Genomic DNA, 19,185 nt, shown 5'->3' with positions numbered 1-19,185 from the left:
CTCAGCTTAACTGTGACTGTGAGTCTCTTTTAAGTCTTTCTTGTTGTTGTTGTTGAGACAGTCTTGCTCTGTCACCCAGGCTGGAGTGCAGCGGCACGATCTCGGCTCACTGCAACCTCCGCCTCCCAGGTTCCAGCGATTCTGCTGCCTCAGCCTCCTGGGTAGCTGGGATTACAGGCGCCCGCCAGCATACCTGGCTAATTTTTGTATTTTTAGTGGAGATGGGAGTTTCATTTGTTGGCCAGGCTGGTCTCAAACTCCTGACCTCAGTTGATCTGCCCACCTTGGCCTCCCAAAGTGCTGGGATTACAGGTGTGAGCCACCATGCCGGACTCTTTCAAGTCGTATTTGGACATCTTCCATTTCATCACCTGAAGCAAGAATACTACTTTTAAGTTTATTAAGTAAAAGACCTAGTGATGCTACTGAGGGTTAAAACTGGCAGCTACTGTTGTTATTCTGATTCTTCCTAACTTTCAATCATGTGTGTCTCGCTGATTTTATCTAAGAAGCCAAATGCTTTTGTAGCTAACAGATTGCCATGTTTAGGCACTTTCTGCTTCTCTCTGATTCAATCCTCCCACCTTTCCTGTTTGCCAGTCCTCGCTTCAGCGTAGTCGAGTAGGTGAGGATTTCCCCGCTAGGTCAGCTTCAACCTGCTCTGGGCCTGGAGAAGGAAACTTGGAAGAAAGTTGTAAACAGGTAGATTGAAAACTGTGTACTAATTTCAAACAGCACACTTCACTGTTTGCATTTTAGATTATTAATACCAGTTGCCCTTATGAAGGCACTGGGAAGCTTTTGATAAATCTAAAATTAATATAATACTATATCAGCGTGTGTATGTGTGCCTGTGTCAACCTTTGTGTTATGGTGTGTTTTATGATTAACTACCTTCTCAGTGATATACCCATGTTTGTGTCGACTGCTACCATATTTTAATAGAATAGTAAAAAGGAGAGATAGTAGGCTGGAGCAGTACCACATGCCTGTAGCTACTTGGGAGGCTGAGGCAGGAGGATTGCAGGAGTTCGGGTCTGCAGTGCACAGTGATCATGCCTGTGAATAGCCACTGTACTCCAGCCTGGGCAATATAGCAAGACCCCCATCTCTTGGAAAAAAAAAAAAAGGAGAGATGCTAAATGAGAAATGACTGAAGGTTTTGAAATAGTTTCTCTTTGGTGACTTCATGAAGCAATTTTTATTGAGAGTCTGAAGGGAGCAGTGAGTTGTTTAATAAATTGGAAAACTCTGCTTTTCCTCTCAAATTTTGTTTTCCCAAATTAATAACAACACTGAAGTGTTTGGCAAAGCTTTATTTTGATTTGATCTGCTAGGAAGAATTCCTTTCTGCTATAAGGTGTGCAACGTTCAAGACAGTTGATGTCCCTGGGAGTTCTCTTCATATGGTAGCAGTGAGATATGAAGAACCTTTTACAAATCCCACCTCTCAAATTCCTCTATGAGGGTGTGTGTGAGAATCATTTCATTTTAAGTTGCCGTGTGATCCTTAAAATAAATTGCCCTAGGGTTGCCCATTAGAAAAAGTCAGCAGTACTCTTGAGTTTTTCATCTGGCTGCCTAATGGTCTTGCCTCTTACGAAGACAACAGTTCAGATATGCAGACAAGAACAGTGGCGTACTCCGCTTTTTGAGTCACTAGTGAACATGAGCTATGCCCCAGGCTTTTTAAATGCATCTCTCCAGCCCAGTTCCATATCTGGAATTACTTGTTTAATGAGATCATATTGATGGTAATGATAAATATAACCCAGTTTTCTTCCTTGCTTGGATTCCATTTTAACTTCTCACTAATTCAGAGGGTCAGAGATAAAATATTTGAAAATAATAACAGTCTAATTCCTTGCAAAACTCTGATATAAAATCTTTTAAAAATTGGATACTTGGGCCGGGCACTATATGCCTATAATCCCAGCTACTCCAGAGACTGAGGCAGTAGGATTGCTTGGAGCACAGGAGTTCGAGCTGCAGTGCACTGTGATTGGACCTGTAGATAGCCACTGCACTCCAGCCTGGGCAATGAGACCCCTGCCTCTTTTCGTAGGAAAAAAATGTATATTTAAATGATACTTTCTACCAGTTTCTAGAACTTGGATCTTATTTTTAAAAGATTTTACTTTGGAAATACTTTAAGCTACTAAGTTTATAATTTGCATCATGAAAAGCCTCAAGTTAGCTTGAGACATTAGATAACATTCTGGGAAGAAATATTGTCTCTTAAATAAAGGCAGTGGCACATTTGACATAAAAAGCATACTATTCAAGAAGGTAATTATATGTTTTATAACCTTCAGATGCCATTTTCAGTCAACAAAATTTAAGTGCCAATATTTTTTAATTAAATTGATGACATTGATGTGTTTTTCCTGCTGCAATTCCAGGCTGCTGCTTGCTTTCTTCTTGTAGTGCATTATTTTTCTGCATGCATTGGTTTTTTCCTAACACCTAATACAATGTGTTTTAAAAATATGCAGGTTATTTCGCATGAGTTTTGGAAAAACTTGTTCTGTTATACAAATGTACATATCAAATTAACAGTACATTGAATTGTTGGTGAAGTAGATTCCTTCAGATAATTTGTTTAAAATGTTTCCAAAATGAAATGTAGAAAAGCATATTTTAGTAAAATCAATAATAATGTTTTTTGCCCATGTCATAAAAATATTTTGGCCACTTATGATTTAATTTGGGTGGAAAAGGTATTGATGACTGTATTTGAAATTAAAGGGGGGAAAAGTAATGTACTTTTGCCCAATGCTTTGATGAATGATTTCAAAATGTTAAAGTAATTTTTGATTATATTTTTAAATTCATAATTCTTATTTTTGGTTAAATACCTTTGGGTTTTTGGATTTATTTTCCTTCTCCATGCACAAAATAGTAATTTTGTCCTAACTGGATGTATAATTAATTGTAGCATTGTAAAATCCTTGAACTATTTTGTGATTTTATTTCCAAAAGATTCTCTCTGCAAGCACATTTTTTGTGTAATATTCTATGTCATGGAAAAAAATTCTGAATAATTACTGCAATCTTAAAAATTACGGTCTTTGGAAAGACTTTATGTTTGTAAAATCTTTATGGTTAAAAACGAAAAAGAAGTGATTATATTCACAGACAGTTTTTTGTGTCTTTTTCTTTCCCTTGACTCTTAGAAATTAATAAGAAATGCCAATTAGTATTTACTAAATTTTTTTTGGCTTGGCTTTTCTAAATGAAAACTATTATTATTATAATTAATTCCTCAGGCATTGTGCTTTAAGCTCAGATTGCCTGCTACTAAATCCATAGAAAGCACATCACTTACTAGAAGCCCTAGTCTCGTTGACTACTCTTACTGCTTGCCTACCTTGCTACCACAGTCATTACAAGCAGGCTTGCAGTGTGTTGACTCAATTAATAAGCAAAAGTAGAACATTTTCCAAAAGGCAGAAGAGCATGTTTTTAATGTAGACTCCTTCAAAGTCCGGTTTGCTTCTCAGAAGTCTCTCTCCTTGGTTTATAGGTGTAAAAGTAGAAGTTTTTCTGAGGTATTTATACTCGTTTTCTCGTGTTTCTTAGTTAAGAGAAATGTGGCTTCTCAAGATAACCTAATGTAGCTTGTTTAAAAATATGTGCTCTCCAAGGTACACTGAGATCCCTGTTCAGTTCTGAATTATTCAAGTGGGATCAATCTTAAACTTTTTAAACTTTTTAATTGTTTCATTTAGCTATTTACCAGCTTCCTTCCTAGTACCAGATAACAAAAGAAAAGTACTAGGAATTTATTATTAGTGTGCTGTGGAATTCCAAGGCCAGGACATTAAAGTGAAGCCAGAGTTTATTTTCCAGATTGAAGTCAGACTAATGATTGATATTATTTTCTTCAGATGCTTCTTTGTTTTTGATGCCTAGAATGCCCTCTTATTAGTGATTTTACGTATAAAATATTTTTTAAAAACAACTTTTATCAACATTTTGATGAAGGACCTATTGTACGTTACATAGATTAATCATGGTTCCTTTTTCTAGGCAGCACAAATTGTGCTAATCTCTCTGTTTGAATTGAATACTCCTGAATTTACCATGTTACTTGGTGCCTTGCCAAAAACATTCCAGGATGGTGCCACCAAACTCCTGCACAACCACCTCAAGAATTCCAGTAACACCAGTGTGGTGAGTGCTTTGGTCACGGTTGGTGCCTCTGTGATGTCCATGACCTCTGCGGAGCCATTACCTAGAACCTACTCTCATAGAGTACCCCGTTTCCTTGTCCTCTTTCAGGAAATGCCGAGCATCCTGAGGACGGGGCCATCCTGAGCCCCGTGAATGAATGAATCTGATATTTAAGTATGGCCTTTTTTCTTAGGTTGTTCAGTCAGCTACATTTTCACTAGGCTATCCAATTAGTCATTCATTCACTGAGTTGGTCTTATTTTTCAACACTGGAAAGATGCAGATGCTCAATTTTGTCTGTCACTCTGGCACACCCAACATCAGTCATTCGACTCCAGGAGTGCCTGTATGATGATTATTCATTTTTGGTTTAAAATTGGCCTTATGATTCTGAGGGGCAGGGGAACCATCCTGGGCAGATTCTACCCATTTATTTACATGTGGATTAAAAGACCAAGGAGAGAATAGAATAATATTCTATGTACAGCACTGGAATAATGATGCCTATTCTGCTTCACCCCAGGGCTCTCCAAGCAATACGATTGGCCGAACGCCCTCCCGACACACCAGCAGCAGGACCAGCCCCCTAACCTCACCCACCAACTGTTCCCATGGGGGTCTGTCTCCAAGGTAAGGTCACTTCTTTACTTTCCACAGAATTAAAGAAACTAAAGCACCTTAATTGCTGTGCCGCCTATTTCTAGATTTTTTAGACTAAGCTAAATAACAAAAAGAATATTGAGTATCAAGAACCATGGGTTCTAGTCCTCACTCAAATTGTAACTGTATAATCTTCCGCAAAGGGGTTAACTTCTATGGTAAGATGAGTGGTGTGTGCTGAATGTTCTCTGGTTCTAGTAGCTCTAAACACTCACTGGTACCTAATAGTACCTACAACTGAAAGTTTACATTTAGTACTGTTTTGCATAGAATCCATGTAGAACCTTATTACCTGTTCTGCAAGTGGTAGAACCTGAAGGTATTTAGTCATCCAAGCCAACTTGTTATAGTCAGTTACACCAAGTCTGGGGTAGTTTTTTAACCCAAGTAGTCATTCTAAACATAGTTGCTGTCATGTTTGAAGCAGAATGCTGCTCTGAAGGACTGTGATTTAGAATCTGAGAACTAAAATTGGGTCCACATTTCATACTCTTATTGGGACCATGCAAATATTGGCCCTATAGAAGCTGAGGCAGTGACTTAAAAAGAGAACCTGCTTTGTCGGGATCTTTAGTAATACTTCACCATCTGACCAGAGCCTTTAGAAGTCTGTGTGGTGGCTTTAGTGACCCCCTCACATGGGCTGGGAGTGACCCGTGGCCCCACTCAAAGTAGTTGCCCTACAGGCCAGAATTTTGATGAAAGAGCCAGTGTCTGGACCAGCAAGGGGCACACATGCTCTGTCTACAGGATTAACTCTTTGGGATCACTAACAATACAAACCAGTAAGCTTTTGTCCTGAAGGCTGCTGGCACCGAGATCTGAAAATGAAATGACAGTATGACAAGTATGCTGTTTTCCCTTTAATGGGACCTCGTTACTAGGAAGATATCAAAACATAATTGCTTTTACATTTAGTTTTTTAAATGATGAAGAGTCTCCCACACTTCTTCCTTATCACTCTAGATTTCCAGTTCCTCATATCCTTTAAATACTTTGGAACATAAGAAATGTGTATTTTCCTCTTGGTGAAACCAAGTATTTTCTGTAGCTGTCTTATCTTGCTGTTTAGATTGCCCTTATGTTTACTCCCCCAGATGTCTCTCTGCACTATGTTTAGGTAGATGGCAATGTGATATTATGTCTCCAGATTTGGTCTGTATTGTCATGGCTTCAACAGGCTGTTACAATTAAAAAATTGAGGCCAGAGACTAATGAAAATATGTTTGACTTTCCCCAGGTGTGACTGAGGTTTAGCCATTTGTTTTTTTCCTTAATACTACCATGTATGTCTAAAGAATATGGTGGTACAGTGGTGACAGTAAAATCATAAAATTGTCTTTCCTAGTGGAGAAACTTATATGCAAAACTTGAATTTTCTGTAAATTGTTGCCTCTGTCTAGAAGAGATAGTTACACAACATTAATTGGGAAGTCTTTTCTTCCATAATATACAGTTCATACGTCTTTTAGTTATTGCATTCTTAGGGTGGCACATTCTTTAGATAGTAAGTCAAAAGGTATAACTCATATTAAGCATTTTATTATTATTTGTGCTACTAATCTAAGTAAAAACTTGTTAATGCTGTTAGTATCATTCATCAGAGCTGAAACTGGCTAAGTCAATCTCCATGGGTCCTCAAGTCATTAAAAATTTTGTTTTTCAAGGTCATTATCCCTTCTTAATTGGCCTCATCTTAATTTTTATTTATAGTTACAGATCAGTGGAAGAAACGAGATTTATTTTCAATATTCGGTAGTTCATGTGTGGTCTAAATATTTTCTTGTTATCAGATTCTTCTTTAGGGAGTTATTTATGTAGTTTCTTTCTTGGAAAAATACATTTTTTTAAACTTGCCATCATTCAGTGCATAGATAGCCAGATGGCCTCAGCCAACTTGAGCTCACGGAAGAAATAGTTTTTCTTGCAACTAAAACTGTCCGGCAGTGGGAAAAACTGCCTCATGTTTTCATGTCACTAGAAATATTCAAATAGGCTACATATTTTCTAAAGGAAAATGATAAAAGAAATGGATTATTGCACTAAATAGAATTGAGTAGGTTACCTCATTTAAGGAGACTATAGAAAGGTAGACAGATCTGTTGTATATAATCTCAGCTATTTTTTCTGAGCATTGCTCTTAAATTGTTGATTTTCTGCAACCTGCCATTCCTTTGAGTTATCTTGACCAAACAGTGTTAGCCTTTTATTCTGTAGGGTAAAAGCTATTACCAATTATTTATTTTCAGTCAAATTTATTTATTTATTTATTTGGAGACTGAGTCTCACTCTGTCACCCAGGCTGGAGTGCAGTGGCATGATCTCTGCTCACTGCAACCTCTGCCTTCTGAATGCAAGCGATTCTCATGTCTCAGCCTCTTGAGTAGCTGGAACTACAGGCATACACCACCACGGCAGGCTAATTTTTGTATTTTTAGTAGACGGAGTCTCGAACCCCTGACCCCAGGTTATCCACCCACCTCTGCTTCCCAACGTGCTGGAATTAAAGGCATGAGCCACCACACCTGGCCTGTTTTAAGTCTAATTTTAACTGTCAAAATGAACTTTTTTTTTTTAGTTCAAAATTTCTATACTTGGATCATGATGATAGTAAGAAACTATTCTAAAATGATAAATCTGATAATTGTTTAAAAATATCACTAGCGGCTGGACATGGTGACTGATGCCTGTAATCCCAGCACTTTGGGAGGCCAGTGTGGGAGAACTGCTTCAGCCCAGGAGTTTGTAAGTAGCCTGGGCAACATAGTGAGATCCTGTCTCTTCAAAGAGTAAAAAATCAGCCGGACATGATGCCACACACCTGGGAGGCTGAGGTGGGAGGATTGCTTGAGCCCAGGACATGGAGGCTTCAGTGAGCTGCACTCTAGCCTGGACAACAGAATGAGACCCTGTCATATTTATTTATTTATATATATACATATATATAAAATATATATGTATATATCTCTCACCAGTGAGGAAGTCATTTTTTTTTTTTATCAACCCAGTAGTAGTAGAGATGCTGTAGATAATAGGTTAAACTTTTGTAAAACATTCTGTTAGACATCATTTCTGTGTGAAAGAGTAAACTGCCTATATAAATATGTGAAGTACATATTTATATTTTACCTAATGTGATTTTATGGTAAATGAAACACTGAGTTGCACGGGGCTTCAGAAATCATCTGAAGTCCATTTCCTTTAAGAGAAAAAAGTATATGGTGGTCCTTGCTGGTCTGCCATCTGTTCTTGGCAAACATGTCATAGAGCGGGATGACTCTGTAAATAGCGTGTGTGGCCCTAGCAATAGGAAGTCATTTTTAGTGGCCCTCTTGTGAGAGGATCCAGAGTATGGATCGAATCAAAGTGTGCTTAACAGGGAGACCCCGCCCCACACTCGGAGGTGGGTGTGTCTGCCCCTCCTTCCCCAAGCAGATGCCCAGCCGGAGATGTCACCTGCATCCCTCCTGTGCCCTCACCTCCAACCCACTGTGTGTGTCTGACCCAGTGTGTGCCTCACATAGAGGCCAGTGTGTCTTTAGGCCTCTGTACGGCAGTGACTTCACATCTCCATGACTTATTTTCCTTATAAAGCAGAGCTATACCTGTGCTCAGGGAAGACTAGCATGCAGAGGCTCCCGCTGTGATGATGCCAGTGAATGCCAGTGGCAAGCAGGGCTGTTCTGTAGGTGCCCTGGCGCTGATGCCATGGACTCCACCCTGGCCTTCCCCCACATCACCAGCCAGCCCAGCTCCCCACTTTCCCAGGCTTTCCCGCAATCCTTTTGAATTGCAGCAGTTGTTAGAACTCTCCTTCAGGGCCTCTGCAAGCCCAGGCACCCAGTGACATTTGCGAAGGGAAGATGAATACTTGTGTTCCCAGAAGAATTTCAGTTCTCATATTAGGTGATATGAGCAGAGAGGTTTGGTTTTTATGACCTAGTACTCTGTGCTGGCCAGCTGAGACTTAACACACTAGCCCTCTAGTGGTGCTACTCTTGTTTCAGAAGGAAACAGCTTGTGCTGTCTCTGAACACCATCCAACTGGATCACAGCCCCGGGGAATGCACTGCTCCACATTGGAGAGTTCTGGTCAGAGTAGCACGGTCTCTGAGTCCTCCTTCTGGAGTCCCTCTGGTCCCATTTGAATTGAGGCCCCATGATTTTTGTTTGGTTCTTTCTAAAATAACTGATGAGTTCACTGAAAGTGAACATCCATATTTTCTTGTGTATTGTGTTATGTCCTTCCCAGTGCATGCAGATACACACACCCCCTCATACTCCCACATACACACAGTCTCTCACATAGACACTCTTGGAATCTCATGTGATTTTAAGTAGTAAACACATTCCATGGTTGTGAGGGGAAAGAATAAACCAGTCTCATCAAGGACCAAATTGTAAAACAAAATTTGTTCTTTTCTCTGTATGATGAAGTGCTAATTTTGCTTTGATTAACTTTAATAGAACTTTGTCAAGGAAAGAAGAGACTAAGACACTTAGTGTGTAGTGCTTTCCTCCTCCCCTCCCCTTTGCTTTTTGTATTTCTCTCTGATTTTCCTCTTCTGATCACTGCAGTCGGTTATGGGGTTGGAGTGCCGACGGGTTAGCGAAGCACCCACCTCCCTTTTCTCAGCCTAACTCCATCCCCACCGCTCCCTCCCACAAGGCTCTCAGGCGCTCTTACTCTCCCAGGTAACAAGCTACCTGTCAAACTTGTCTGAGGTGTCACAATATTATTGCGTTTCCAAGGTCGTCTCAGGTCTTTGGGAAAGCCTCTAAGCTGCCTCCAGTGTGGTCCCTTTCTTGGTGTCACATAGCAGGAGTAGAGCCTTGGTGAGAAGTGTGAGCAGGTGTGTGATCTTTGCCAAATCTCACAAGTACGGTTCCTGCTGTGTCACAGGGACAGATGACCCTTTATAACCTGATCAGATTCATCACCGCCCACTATTGTGGGCCTTTCTGTACAGTGCAGTGCTCAGCCCCCAGAAAGAGCTCAGGAAATGCTGTGAGGTCAGCGTGGGCAATAGTGGGAGCAGTTTCCTTAGCATGTGTCTAAAGTGCAGAAGGCATTCCCCTGAGAAGCCAGGAGACCTACTCTTTCCCAAACCACACCTCCCACTCTCAGCCATGCTGTTGACTATATATAACTGATTTCTTTCCTAATATACTGTCATATGAGGGTAGTCTGAGCACACACATCCAGAAAGGAATCCCCACAAGGCAGGATAACTGTTTTAGCTCACTAAGGATGCCCTGCCTCGAAGAAGGAGAACTGTCAGTCACCTCATGCACCCCCACAGTTGATGCCGAGTGCAGCATCATGGACACTGGTTATGCAACAATTATTTATGAGTCTGGAAGACGGGGTGGGCTTCCCTCAGATGCTGACAGATGGTAAATCTGTGGTGCAAAGAAGGGTCCACATAGTACTGCAGATGTCTATTTCAGGGTCTCTTGGGGATGCTTTTTATAAGGTCCAAAGATCAGAGAATCTCTTCCCTAGAAACCTGTTAGAGCACCGGGCAGTCCAGCTGTCATTGTGCTTTGTGAGATGAGTTTCTACCCTCTATGATAGAGGGTGTGATAGGAAAAGGGTTAAAAAAAACAAAAAACAAACAAAAAAAACGGTCTGTTACTTTTGAAATGCTTCATAGATAGCTTTTGCACAGATTTGTATTCTGACTTTTGTGGAATACAAATAATCTACATGGTGAAGCCAAAAACAGTAAATGAAATATTTTAACAACACCTTCCTTTTGAAGCTCTTATACCTCTAAAAGTCATTTCTAAAGTGTACAGAGAACCCTGCAATGAATGTTTCTAGATACACAAGGTTAGGGCAAGCAGACAAGGAGACGGCTACTGTCTTTAATGTTAACAAAGCAGGTCACTCCTTTTTCATTTTTTTAAGGTTAGCTGTGCCTCCAAGTGTAAGATCAGTTTGTTGACTATCTCCCAGTATGTTGACCCGTATGCCCTCATGGGCACTCAGCTTCACTGCCAGCCACACATCAGGATTATCCCTCCAGAGCACATCCCATTCCTAGGATCATCTTTCACATATGTACACAATAATACGTGTTGACCTAACTCATTAAGAGAGAATGCTTACTAAATGCTTACAACTTCTGTTGCCCATTGGAGGCAGGGATAGTTGACTAGAGACTTTTACATTTAGAAAACCTATCAGTTACATAAAACTAAGAGGGAATCTATATGCCTGTTTCTTTGCTCTGTGCCAAAATCCTGTTGATTCCATAACAAAGAATGACTATGCTTAATCTATACATTGTACCCTTTTCCTACAAAATGACAAAGAAGGCAGACTTCTCTCTCCAGTTTCTCTCTCTTGGAGACCTGACCCCATGCCCTCCTCCCTCCCCATGACATGAATCCTTCAGCGGGCAAGCCCAGGGCTGCATTCAGCTTCCACGTTGGTTGCCATGGCCTGATGTAAGCCTAACCTTAGGTCAGTGACTATTGACTGATTAAGGAATTCTCCCTAATCTAAAAAACCCTAAGAGAGCCCTTCTGGAGTCTAACCAGAGTATTTACAGGTGATCAGGGCTTGACCTCTAACCCAAGAATTATGTCCTGGGGTTGTCTCAGGGCTGAAACAAGACAGGCTGTGGGGCAGATGGCAGACTGAGGTTTCCCCAGTTCTCTTCTCAGTCCACTTCTGAGGCCGTCCTGCGGCTCCCTCATATACCGCTTGTGAGGACATAATATCTACCCTCCTTGATAATGGCTTTCATGGGAAATTCCTTTTTCCTTTAAGTGAGAACTTAACTGATACTGATTTGGAAAACTACAAATCAAGCCAAAGTGTAAAAGTAGCAAAGAAAGTAGCATGGTCCATTTCCTCCTAGAGCTAAGCAGTTATGCCTCTCACCTGCAGCTCACTGTTTTAGCTTCATACCAAGGAGATACTTCAAACCTCAGGCTAGTGCGTCTAAAAGAAGACACCTTCAATTGTTCTTGGTTCTGCAAATGGTGCTCCTAAATTGGGAGTTTGAGTTGGTTTATTAATTCAAAGTGAGAAGGCGGAAATTACCTGGCAGAATCCTTTATTTTCTTATTCTAAAAAGAGGCTATTGTAATAGTGAAGTGATGTGATCTGAAATGAAATATTTTTAGGAAAGTTCAGGTTAAGAATAATGAGATGAATTATCTGAAAGCTGACATTATCTGAAGCGACATATGGAAAATAATATTGTGACATCCCTTAAAAAACTTGAACGTTCCGCCAGACTTCCTCTTGTCCATCCCATCGTTCTTTCAGTTTTTTGGATTTTTTTCTTTTGCATGGGCTATGCTATTATTTTTGGTTGTTGTGATTAAAAGTATTTTAAGGCATTTTTTTTTTTACATCTTGTATATATATTTTTTGTTTGAGTCATAATACTCAGTCTTTATATATAAAACATAGTGTACTGGCCAGATGTATAAATGCCTTGTCTGTACATGAGCTAGTATTGTGGTGTCCTCAGAAGGAGGAGGGGAGCCTCTGGCCCCTCGGTCATGCCTTCCTCACGTCTAAGGAGTGTTGCCTCTTTGACAGATAGCCTTGTGAACATAGAAGAGGTTGAGATCTTAAATTCTGTTCAGATTTTTTATTCTACCTCCTATCAGTTGAGACATGGAATTTCAACAGAATACCTGTTCAAGGTTCACATTTTTTTTTGTTTGATGCTCAAGTCAATCTTCGAGTTGAAATTTTTTTGTTGTTGTTGTTTGTTTGGTTTTTTTTGTGAACACTCCGAATACAATTGGGTTATGTATTTTCTTTCATTCATCAGGAAAAGTGGGTTTTATCTGGGCCATATTTGCAATTCTAGACAAATAGCTCCCATCTTTGAGATTGTGGTCAGCTCTTGGGCTCTAGAACTTACCAGCACCAGCCCTAGAAAACACTTGGATCATTGCAACATCAAGCCAGTAGAGATCTGGCCACTCCAAGTGAGAGCTCTCCAAATCTTACCTTGCTCATCTGCCCAAACTTTTTTTTTTTTTTTTTTTTTTTTAGGGCAGAGTACTTAAGGAAGAGTACTTAGTAAATATTCGTCATTTTTACATTACAGGAAACTCACTTTGGGGGAATGTATAGGATTGGTCGGGTAGGAAGGATACTTAGTTTCTTCAGTTACTACTCTCTTGAAGAACAGGAAGATTGCTTTTCTTTAGTCCTTAAACAATGTTGCATGCTTACTTATATACAGCCAAGGATTCTTTGCATGTCCCTAGCAATCCTCAGTATAGCTCAGGATTATTTTAAAAATTAAATTAGATTAATTCATCTGATCTTTTCTTGAAACGAGTGACATTGAAACTAAGATTTTTTTTTTTTAACTTGCCCTTGGTTGACTGTTGCTTCATGTTTTGCTTGCTTTATGCTGGTATATCCATCCCATGCTTTTAAAACTTTTCTATTCTCAGGATGGTTTTTGTTCTCAGGATTCTCCCTGTTTCAGTGCACTTTCCAGACATCTACAGGGCACTTGTTGACAAACTACAGTGCACCAAAAAGGATTGTTTGGCTTTTTTGCTTCATTTCATGTTTTGCTATGCCCAATGTCTGTAAAGACAGCAGTCAATAACACTTGTCCATGAACAACAAATATTTCTTGCTTTTATGAGGATTCTTAGATGTCTATCCAGGAATGTGACTTTTTATAAAATCTGCTTTGGTTATAAAACTCCAAATAGAAGCATGTAGAAGAGTCAGGCCCCTGGGTGAGATGATGTGTGAGTTAGACTTTCTGGGCCCGTTTGTAGGGTGGATCTGACTTTGAGTCTAGGATTGTTTTGTTTTTTTGTTTTTGTTTTTGTTTTTTTAATAGGGTTTTGTTTGTTTTCTGGATTGGATACCTGGGAGTATAACCTTGTCTCGTGAGGTTATTTACTTTGCTCCTTTGAAATTTGCTTGTAGTACTAGCTTTATTTCCAACTGCCCATTCCTCTTAAGTTTGTACATTTGGGACCAGTAACAACCAAACTCCTTTTTTCCATCTTCAAAATAAGAAAGTTATTTTTCCACTTTCATTATCTCGTGCCTTCAGTCACCAGTGTCACTCTTTGAGTTGCTACATTCTCGTGGTTACTGTTGTTTCCCACTGGTTTTTATTGAGTGCTGATATAATGTGTTTGGCAGTTTTAACAAGGAAGATGTGTAATTGTCCGGTGGTGGTACTCTAACAAAAGATGCCTCCTTTTCATTCCAAATCACCCGATAAACAAAACTATAAATATGTCTTATTCTTTAAATTATGGGAAGTAACTTATGCCCACCTCTCATTTCCATGTATGTGCCTCAGTTTAAGAAATAAATTATTTTTTATCTTTAGCATGCTGGACTATGATACAGAGAACCTGAACTCTGAAGAAATCTATAGTTCTCTACGTGGAGTTACAGAAGCCATTGAAAAGTTTAGTTTTCGAAGCCAAGAAGATCTGAATGAGCCCATTAAACGAGATGGCAAAAAGGAATGTGATATTGTAAGTATGCCTAGGCTAAAAGAGAACTCTGTATCAGTTAAATGACAGATAATGAGACTTCTGAACACTGAACATCATGATTACTGAGCTTCATCATTATTTTTTTCCTGTAGTTAAAATAATGTTTTCCTTTTAGTTTTAGTTGGCATGTAATAATTGTACACATTTATGAGCTACAAAGTGATATTTTGATACATGTGTAGAATGTATAATAATCAGGGTAATTAGTACATCCATCACCTCATTTATCATTCCTTTATGTTGGGAACATTGAAAATTCTCTCTCCTAGTGTTTTGGAGGTACACAATAAACTGTTGTTAACTGTATTTACCCTACAGTACTATACAGCAGCAGTCCCCAACCTTTTTGGCACCAGGAACTGGTTTTGTGGAAGATAATTTTTCCACAGACTGGGCCACATGTTGGGAGGATGGTTTGGGGATGATTCAAGCACGTTACATTTATTGTGTACTTTATTTCTGTTATTACTATATTGTAATATATAATGAAATAATTATACAACTCATTATGATGTAGAATCAGTGGGAGCCCTGAGCTTGTTTTCCTGCAACTAGATGGCCCTATCTGGGGGTGATGGGAGACAGTGACAGATCATCAAGCATTAGACTCTCATAAGGAGCACGCAATCTAGATCCCTCGCATGTGCAGTTCACAACAGAGTTGACGCTCCTATGAGAATTTAATGCTGCCACTGATCTGACAGGAGGCAGAGCTCAGGCAGTAATGTGAGCGATGCGGGGTGGCTGTAAATAAGATGAAGCTTCACTCATTTGCCCACTGCTCACCTGCCGTGCTGCCCAGTTCCTAACAGGCCACAGACCAATACCAGTCTATGGCATGGGGGTTAGGGACTCCTGCTATAGAGGATTAGAACTTATTCCTCTTACCTAGCTGTAGTTTTGTAGCTATTAACCAGCCTCTTTTCCTCCCCCACTCCCACCTTCCCAGCCTCTAGTAACCACAGTTCTACTCTCTACTTCTATGAGCTCAACTCTTATTAGTTCCCATAAATGAGTGAGAATATATGATTTTGGTCTTAATGTACCTGACTTTTTTCACTTAACATAATGTCCTCCAGTTCATGCATGTTGCTGTGAATGATAGGCTTTCATTTCTTTTTATGGCTGAATAGTATTCCATTGTGTATATATGTCATATTTTCTTTATGCATTCATTTGTTGAGGGACACTTAGGTTGATTCTGTATCTTGGCTGTTGTGAATAGTGCTGTAACAAACATGAGGGTGTAGGCTTCTCTTTGATATACTGATTTCCTTTTCTTCGGATAAATTCCCAGTAGTGGAATTGTTGGTTGTACGGTAGTTCCATTTTTAGGTTTTTGAAAAACCACTGTTCTGTTTTCTATAATGGCTATACTAATATACATTCTCACCGATGGTATATAAGAACTTCATTTTCTCCACATCCTCACCTTCGTTATTTTTTGTCTTTTTGAAAATAACCATAAAATAGTAGTAAGAGGCCCAAGGTAATTAATTTTACAAAATTTCAATTTCAAAAGAGGAGCCCTCAGCTATCTTTTCAAGGAATGTTAAGTGCCTTTTTTCTCAGTTTGCTTTTGTTTATTCTGGACATAGTTATGTTTCATGATGTAATAAAAATAGTGAGCCTGAACCAGACACCACCATGGCTTTCTGAGAGCTCCAGTCTCATGGGAGAGGCAGACAGATAAGCACAAGATCCTGGTGCAGTGAGTATGGCCACTGCTCAGCATCCAGGAGACCCATGGCTAGTTGTGGTACCTAGGGAGGATGTTGTATTAGTCGGTTCTCACACTGCTATAAAGAACTACCAGAAGCCGGGTGCGGTGGCTCACACCTGTAATCCCAGCACTTTGGGAGGCTGAGGCAGGCAGATCACAAGGTCAGGAGATTGAGGCCATCCTGGCCAACATGGTGAAACCCCGTCTCTACTAAAAATACAAAAATTAGCTGGGCTTGGTGGCGCACACCTGTAGTCCCAGCTACTCAGGAGGCTGAGGCAGGAGAATCACTTGAATCCGGGAGGCGGAGGTTGCAGTGAGCCGAGATCACGCCACTGCACTCCAGCCTGGCAACAGAGTGGACTCTGTCTCAAAAAAAAAGAAAACTACCAGAAACTAGGTAATTTATAAAGAAAGGAGGTTTAATTGACTCACAGTTCCACAGGTTATACAGGAGTTGTGGCTGGGAAGGCCCCCGGAAACTTACAGTCATGGTATAAGGCGAAGCAAGCATGTCTTCACATGGTGACAGGAGAGAGGCAGTGAAGAGAGAAGTGCTGTACAGTTTTAAACAACCAGATCTGGTGAGAACTCACTATCATAAGAACAGCAAGGGGGAAGTCCACCCCCATGATCCAGTCACCTCCCACCAGGTCCCTCCCCCAACATTGGAAATTACAGTTTGACATGAGATATGGGTGGGGACACAGAGCTAAACCATATCATTCTACCCCTTGCCCCTCCCAAATCTCACGACCTCACATTTCAAAACACAGTCATGCCTTCCCAACAGTCCTCCAAAGTCTTAACTCATTCCCCCATTAACTCAAAAGTCCAAGTCCAAAGTCTAATCTGAGACAAAGCAAGTCCCTTCCAACATGAACCTGTAAAATAAAAAACAAATTAGTGACTTCCAAGATACAATGGAGCTACAGGCATTAGGTAAATGCTCCCATTCCAAAAGGGAGAAATTGGCCAAAACAAAGGGACTACAGGCCCCATGCAAGTCTGAAACCCAGGAGGGCAGTCATTAAATCTTAAAGCTCCAGAATAATCTCCTTTGACTACATGTCTCACATCCAGGACACACTGATGCAAGGGGTAGGCTCCCAAAGCCTTGGGCAGCTCCACCCTTATGGCTCTGCAAGGTACAGCCCCTACTGCTGCTTTCATGGGCTGATGTTGAGAGCTGTTGGTGGATCTACCATTCTGGGATCTGGAGAACTGTGGCCCTCTTCTCACTGCTCCACTAGGCAGTGTCCCAGTGGGGACTCTGTGTGGGGGCTCCAACCCCACATTTCTCCTCTGCACTCCCCTAGTAGAGGTTCTCCATGAGGGTTCTGCTCCTGCAGCAGACATTTGCCTGGACATCCAGGCATTTCCATACATTTTCTAAAATCGAGGTGGAGGCTCCCAAACCTCATTTCTTACCTTCTGCATACCCACAGGCCCAACACCACATGGAAGCCACCAAGGCTTGGGGTTTACACCCTCTGAAACAACAGCCCAACCTGTACTTTGGCCCCTTTCAGCCATAGCTGGGCCTGGAGCAGTTGGGATGCAGAGCACCATGTACCAAGGCTGCACAAAGCAGCAGGGCCCTGGGCCTGGCCCACAAAACCATTTTTCCCTCTTAGGTCTCCAGGTCTGTGATGGGAGGGACTGCCATGAAGGTCTCTGAAATGTCCTGGAGATGTTTACTCCATTGTCTTGGCTATTCACATTTGGCTTTTAATTACTTATGCAAATTTCTGCAGCCTTGAATTCTTTCCCAAAAATGAGTTTTTCTTTTCTGCTGCCTGGTTGGGCTGCAAATTTTCCAAACTTTTACCCTCTGCTTCCTTTTTAAATATAGGTTCTAGTTTCAGGTCATTTTTTTGTTTGTGCAAATGAGCAGAGGCTTTTAGAAGCAGCCAGGCCACATCTTGAACACTTTGCTGCTTAGAAATTTCTTCCACCAGATACCCTAAATCATCTCTCTCAACTTCAAAGTTCCACAGATCTCTAGAGCAGGGGCACAGTGCTGCCAGTCTCTTTGCTAAAGCATATCAAGAGTGGCCTTTACTCCAGTTCGTTATCTTCATCTGTGACCACCTCAGCCTGGACTTCACTATCCATATCACTATTAGCATTTTGGTCACAACCATTCAACAAGTCTCTAGGACGTTTCAAACTTTTCTTTCATTTTCCTGTCTTCTTCTGATCCCTCCAAATTGTTTCAACCTCTGCCCATTACCCAGCTCCAAAGTTGCTTCCACATTTTCAGGCATCTTTATTGTAATACCCCACTTCTGGTACCAATTTTTCTATATTAGTTCTTACACTGCTATAAAGAACTACCTAACACTGGGTAATTTATAAAGAAAAGAGGTTTAATTAACTCGCAGTTCTACAGACTATACTGGAGGCATGGCTGGGGAGGCCTCAGGAAACTTACAGTCACGGCAGAAAGGCAAAGGAGAAGCAGGTAGGTCTTCACATGGTGGCAGGAGAGAGAGAGCAAAGGAGGAAGTGCTACACACTTCTAAACAGCGAGGTCTTATGAGAATTCACTCACTATCATGAGAACAGCAAGGGGGAGTTCCGCCCCCATGATCCAATTACCTCCCACCAGGTTCCTCATCGAATATTGGAAATTGCAATTTGACATAAGATTTGGGTGGGAACACAGAGCCAAACCATATCAGATGTGCAAAAGAGAGGATGTCGTCACCTTTGAACTGAAGCCTGGAGGTCCAGAGGAGTTTGTCAGGTTGAGTAGGAGGGTTGTAGTCAGAGGAGGGCCTGTTCGAAGACTAAGACATGGCCGTGGGCATGGTGTGATTTCCTGTTTGAATTTGGATGAAGTGGAGAAGACTGGGCATGAGGAGTGGTTGGGGAGATTCAGAGCAGAGCTGCAGAGGCCAGCTCAGGAAGGATGTGCTCACTGGGGTATTCCCAACCAATGCTCTGACTTTACCCTGGTGATATTAGAGTCATTGAAGGATCTTTAAGCAGCGAAGTGGCATAGTCATACTTATATTTTAGACAGGCTACTGTTAACTTTGGAATGGAGAATAATTCAGGAGGAAGTGGGGTTGAATAGGGCATGAGCAGAAACAAGAATC

General features: G+C 40.8%; 1 protein-coding gene across 6 annotated transcripts in view; it reads left to right on the top strand.

The window, feature by feature from the left end:
• The window catches only part of CLASP1 (cytoplasmic linker associated protein 1), a 310,910-nt gene that overhangs the window by 257,698 nt on the left and 34,027 nt on the right, over positions 1 to 19,185 (top strand). For 5 of the 6 annotated variants that reach the window (XM_050751936.1, XM_050751937.1, XM_050751940.1 and 2 more), the window contains 4 exons: positions 601 to 702; positions 4,033 to 4,176; positions 4,700 to 4,806; positions 14,184 to 14,334. In XM_050751936.1, the coding sequence (XP_050607893.1) occupies positions 601 to 702; positions 4,033 to 4,176; positions 4,700 to 4,806; positions 14,184 to 14,334 (504 nt within the window). The remainder of the gene's footprint in view (positions 1 to 600; positions 703 to 4,032; positions 4,177 to 4,699; positions 4,807 to 14,183; positions 14,335 to 19,185) is intronic. The other variant, XM_050751941.1, reaches the window with a different exon arrangement.

Source organism: Macaca thibetana, chromosome 12 (genome assembly GCF_024542745.1).
Source record: "Macaca thibetana thibetana isolate TM-01 chromosome 12, ASM2454274v1, whole genome shotgun sequence".
Lineage (NCBI taxonomy): Eukaryota > Metazoa > Chordata > Mammalia > Primates > Cercopithecidae > Macaca > Macaca thibetana.
Note: the sequence above shows the minus strand (reverse complement) of the source record. Positions and strands in the feature narration are given on the sequence as shown.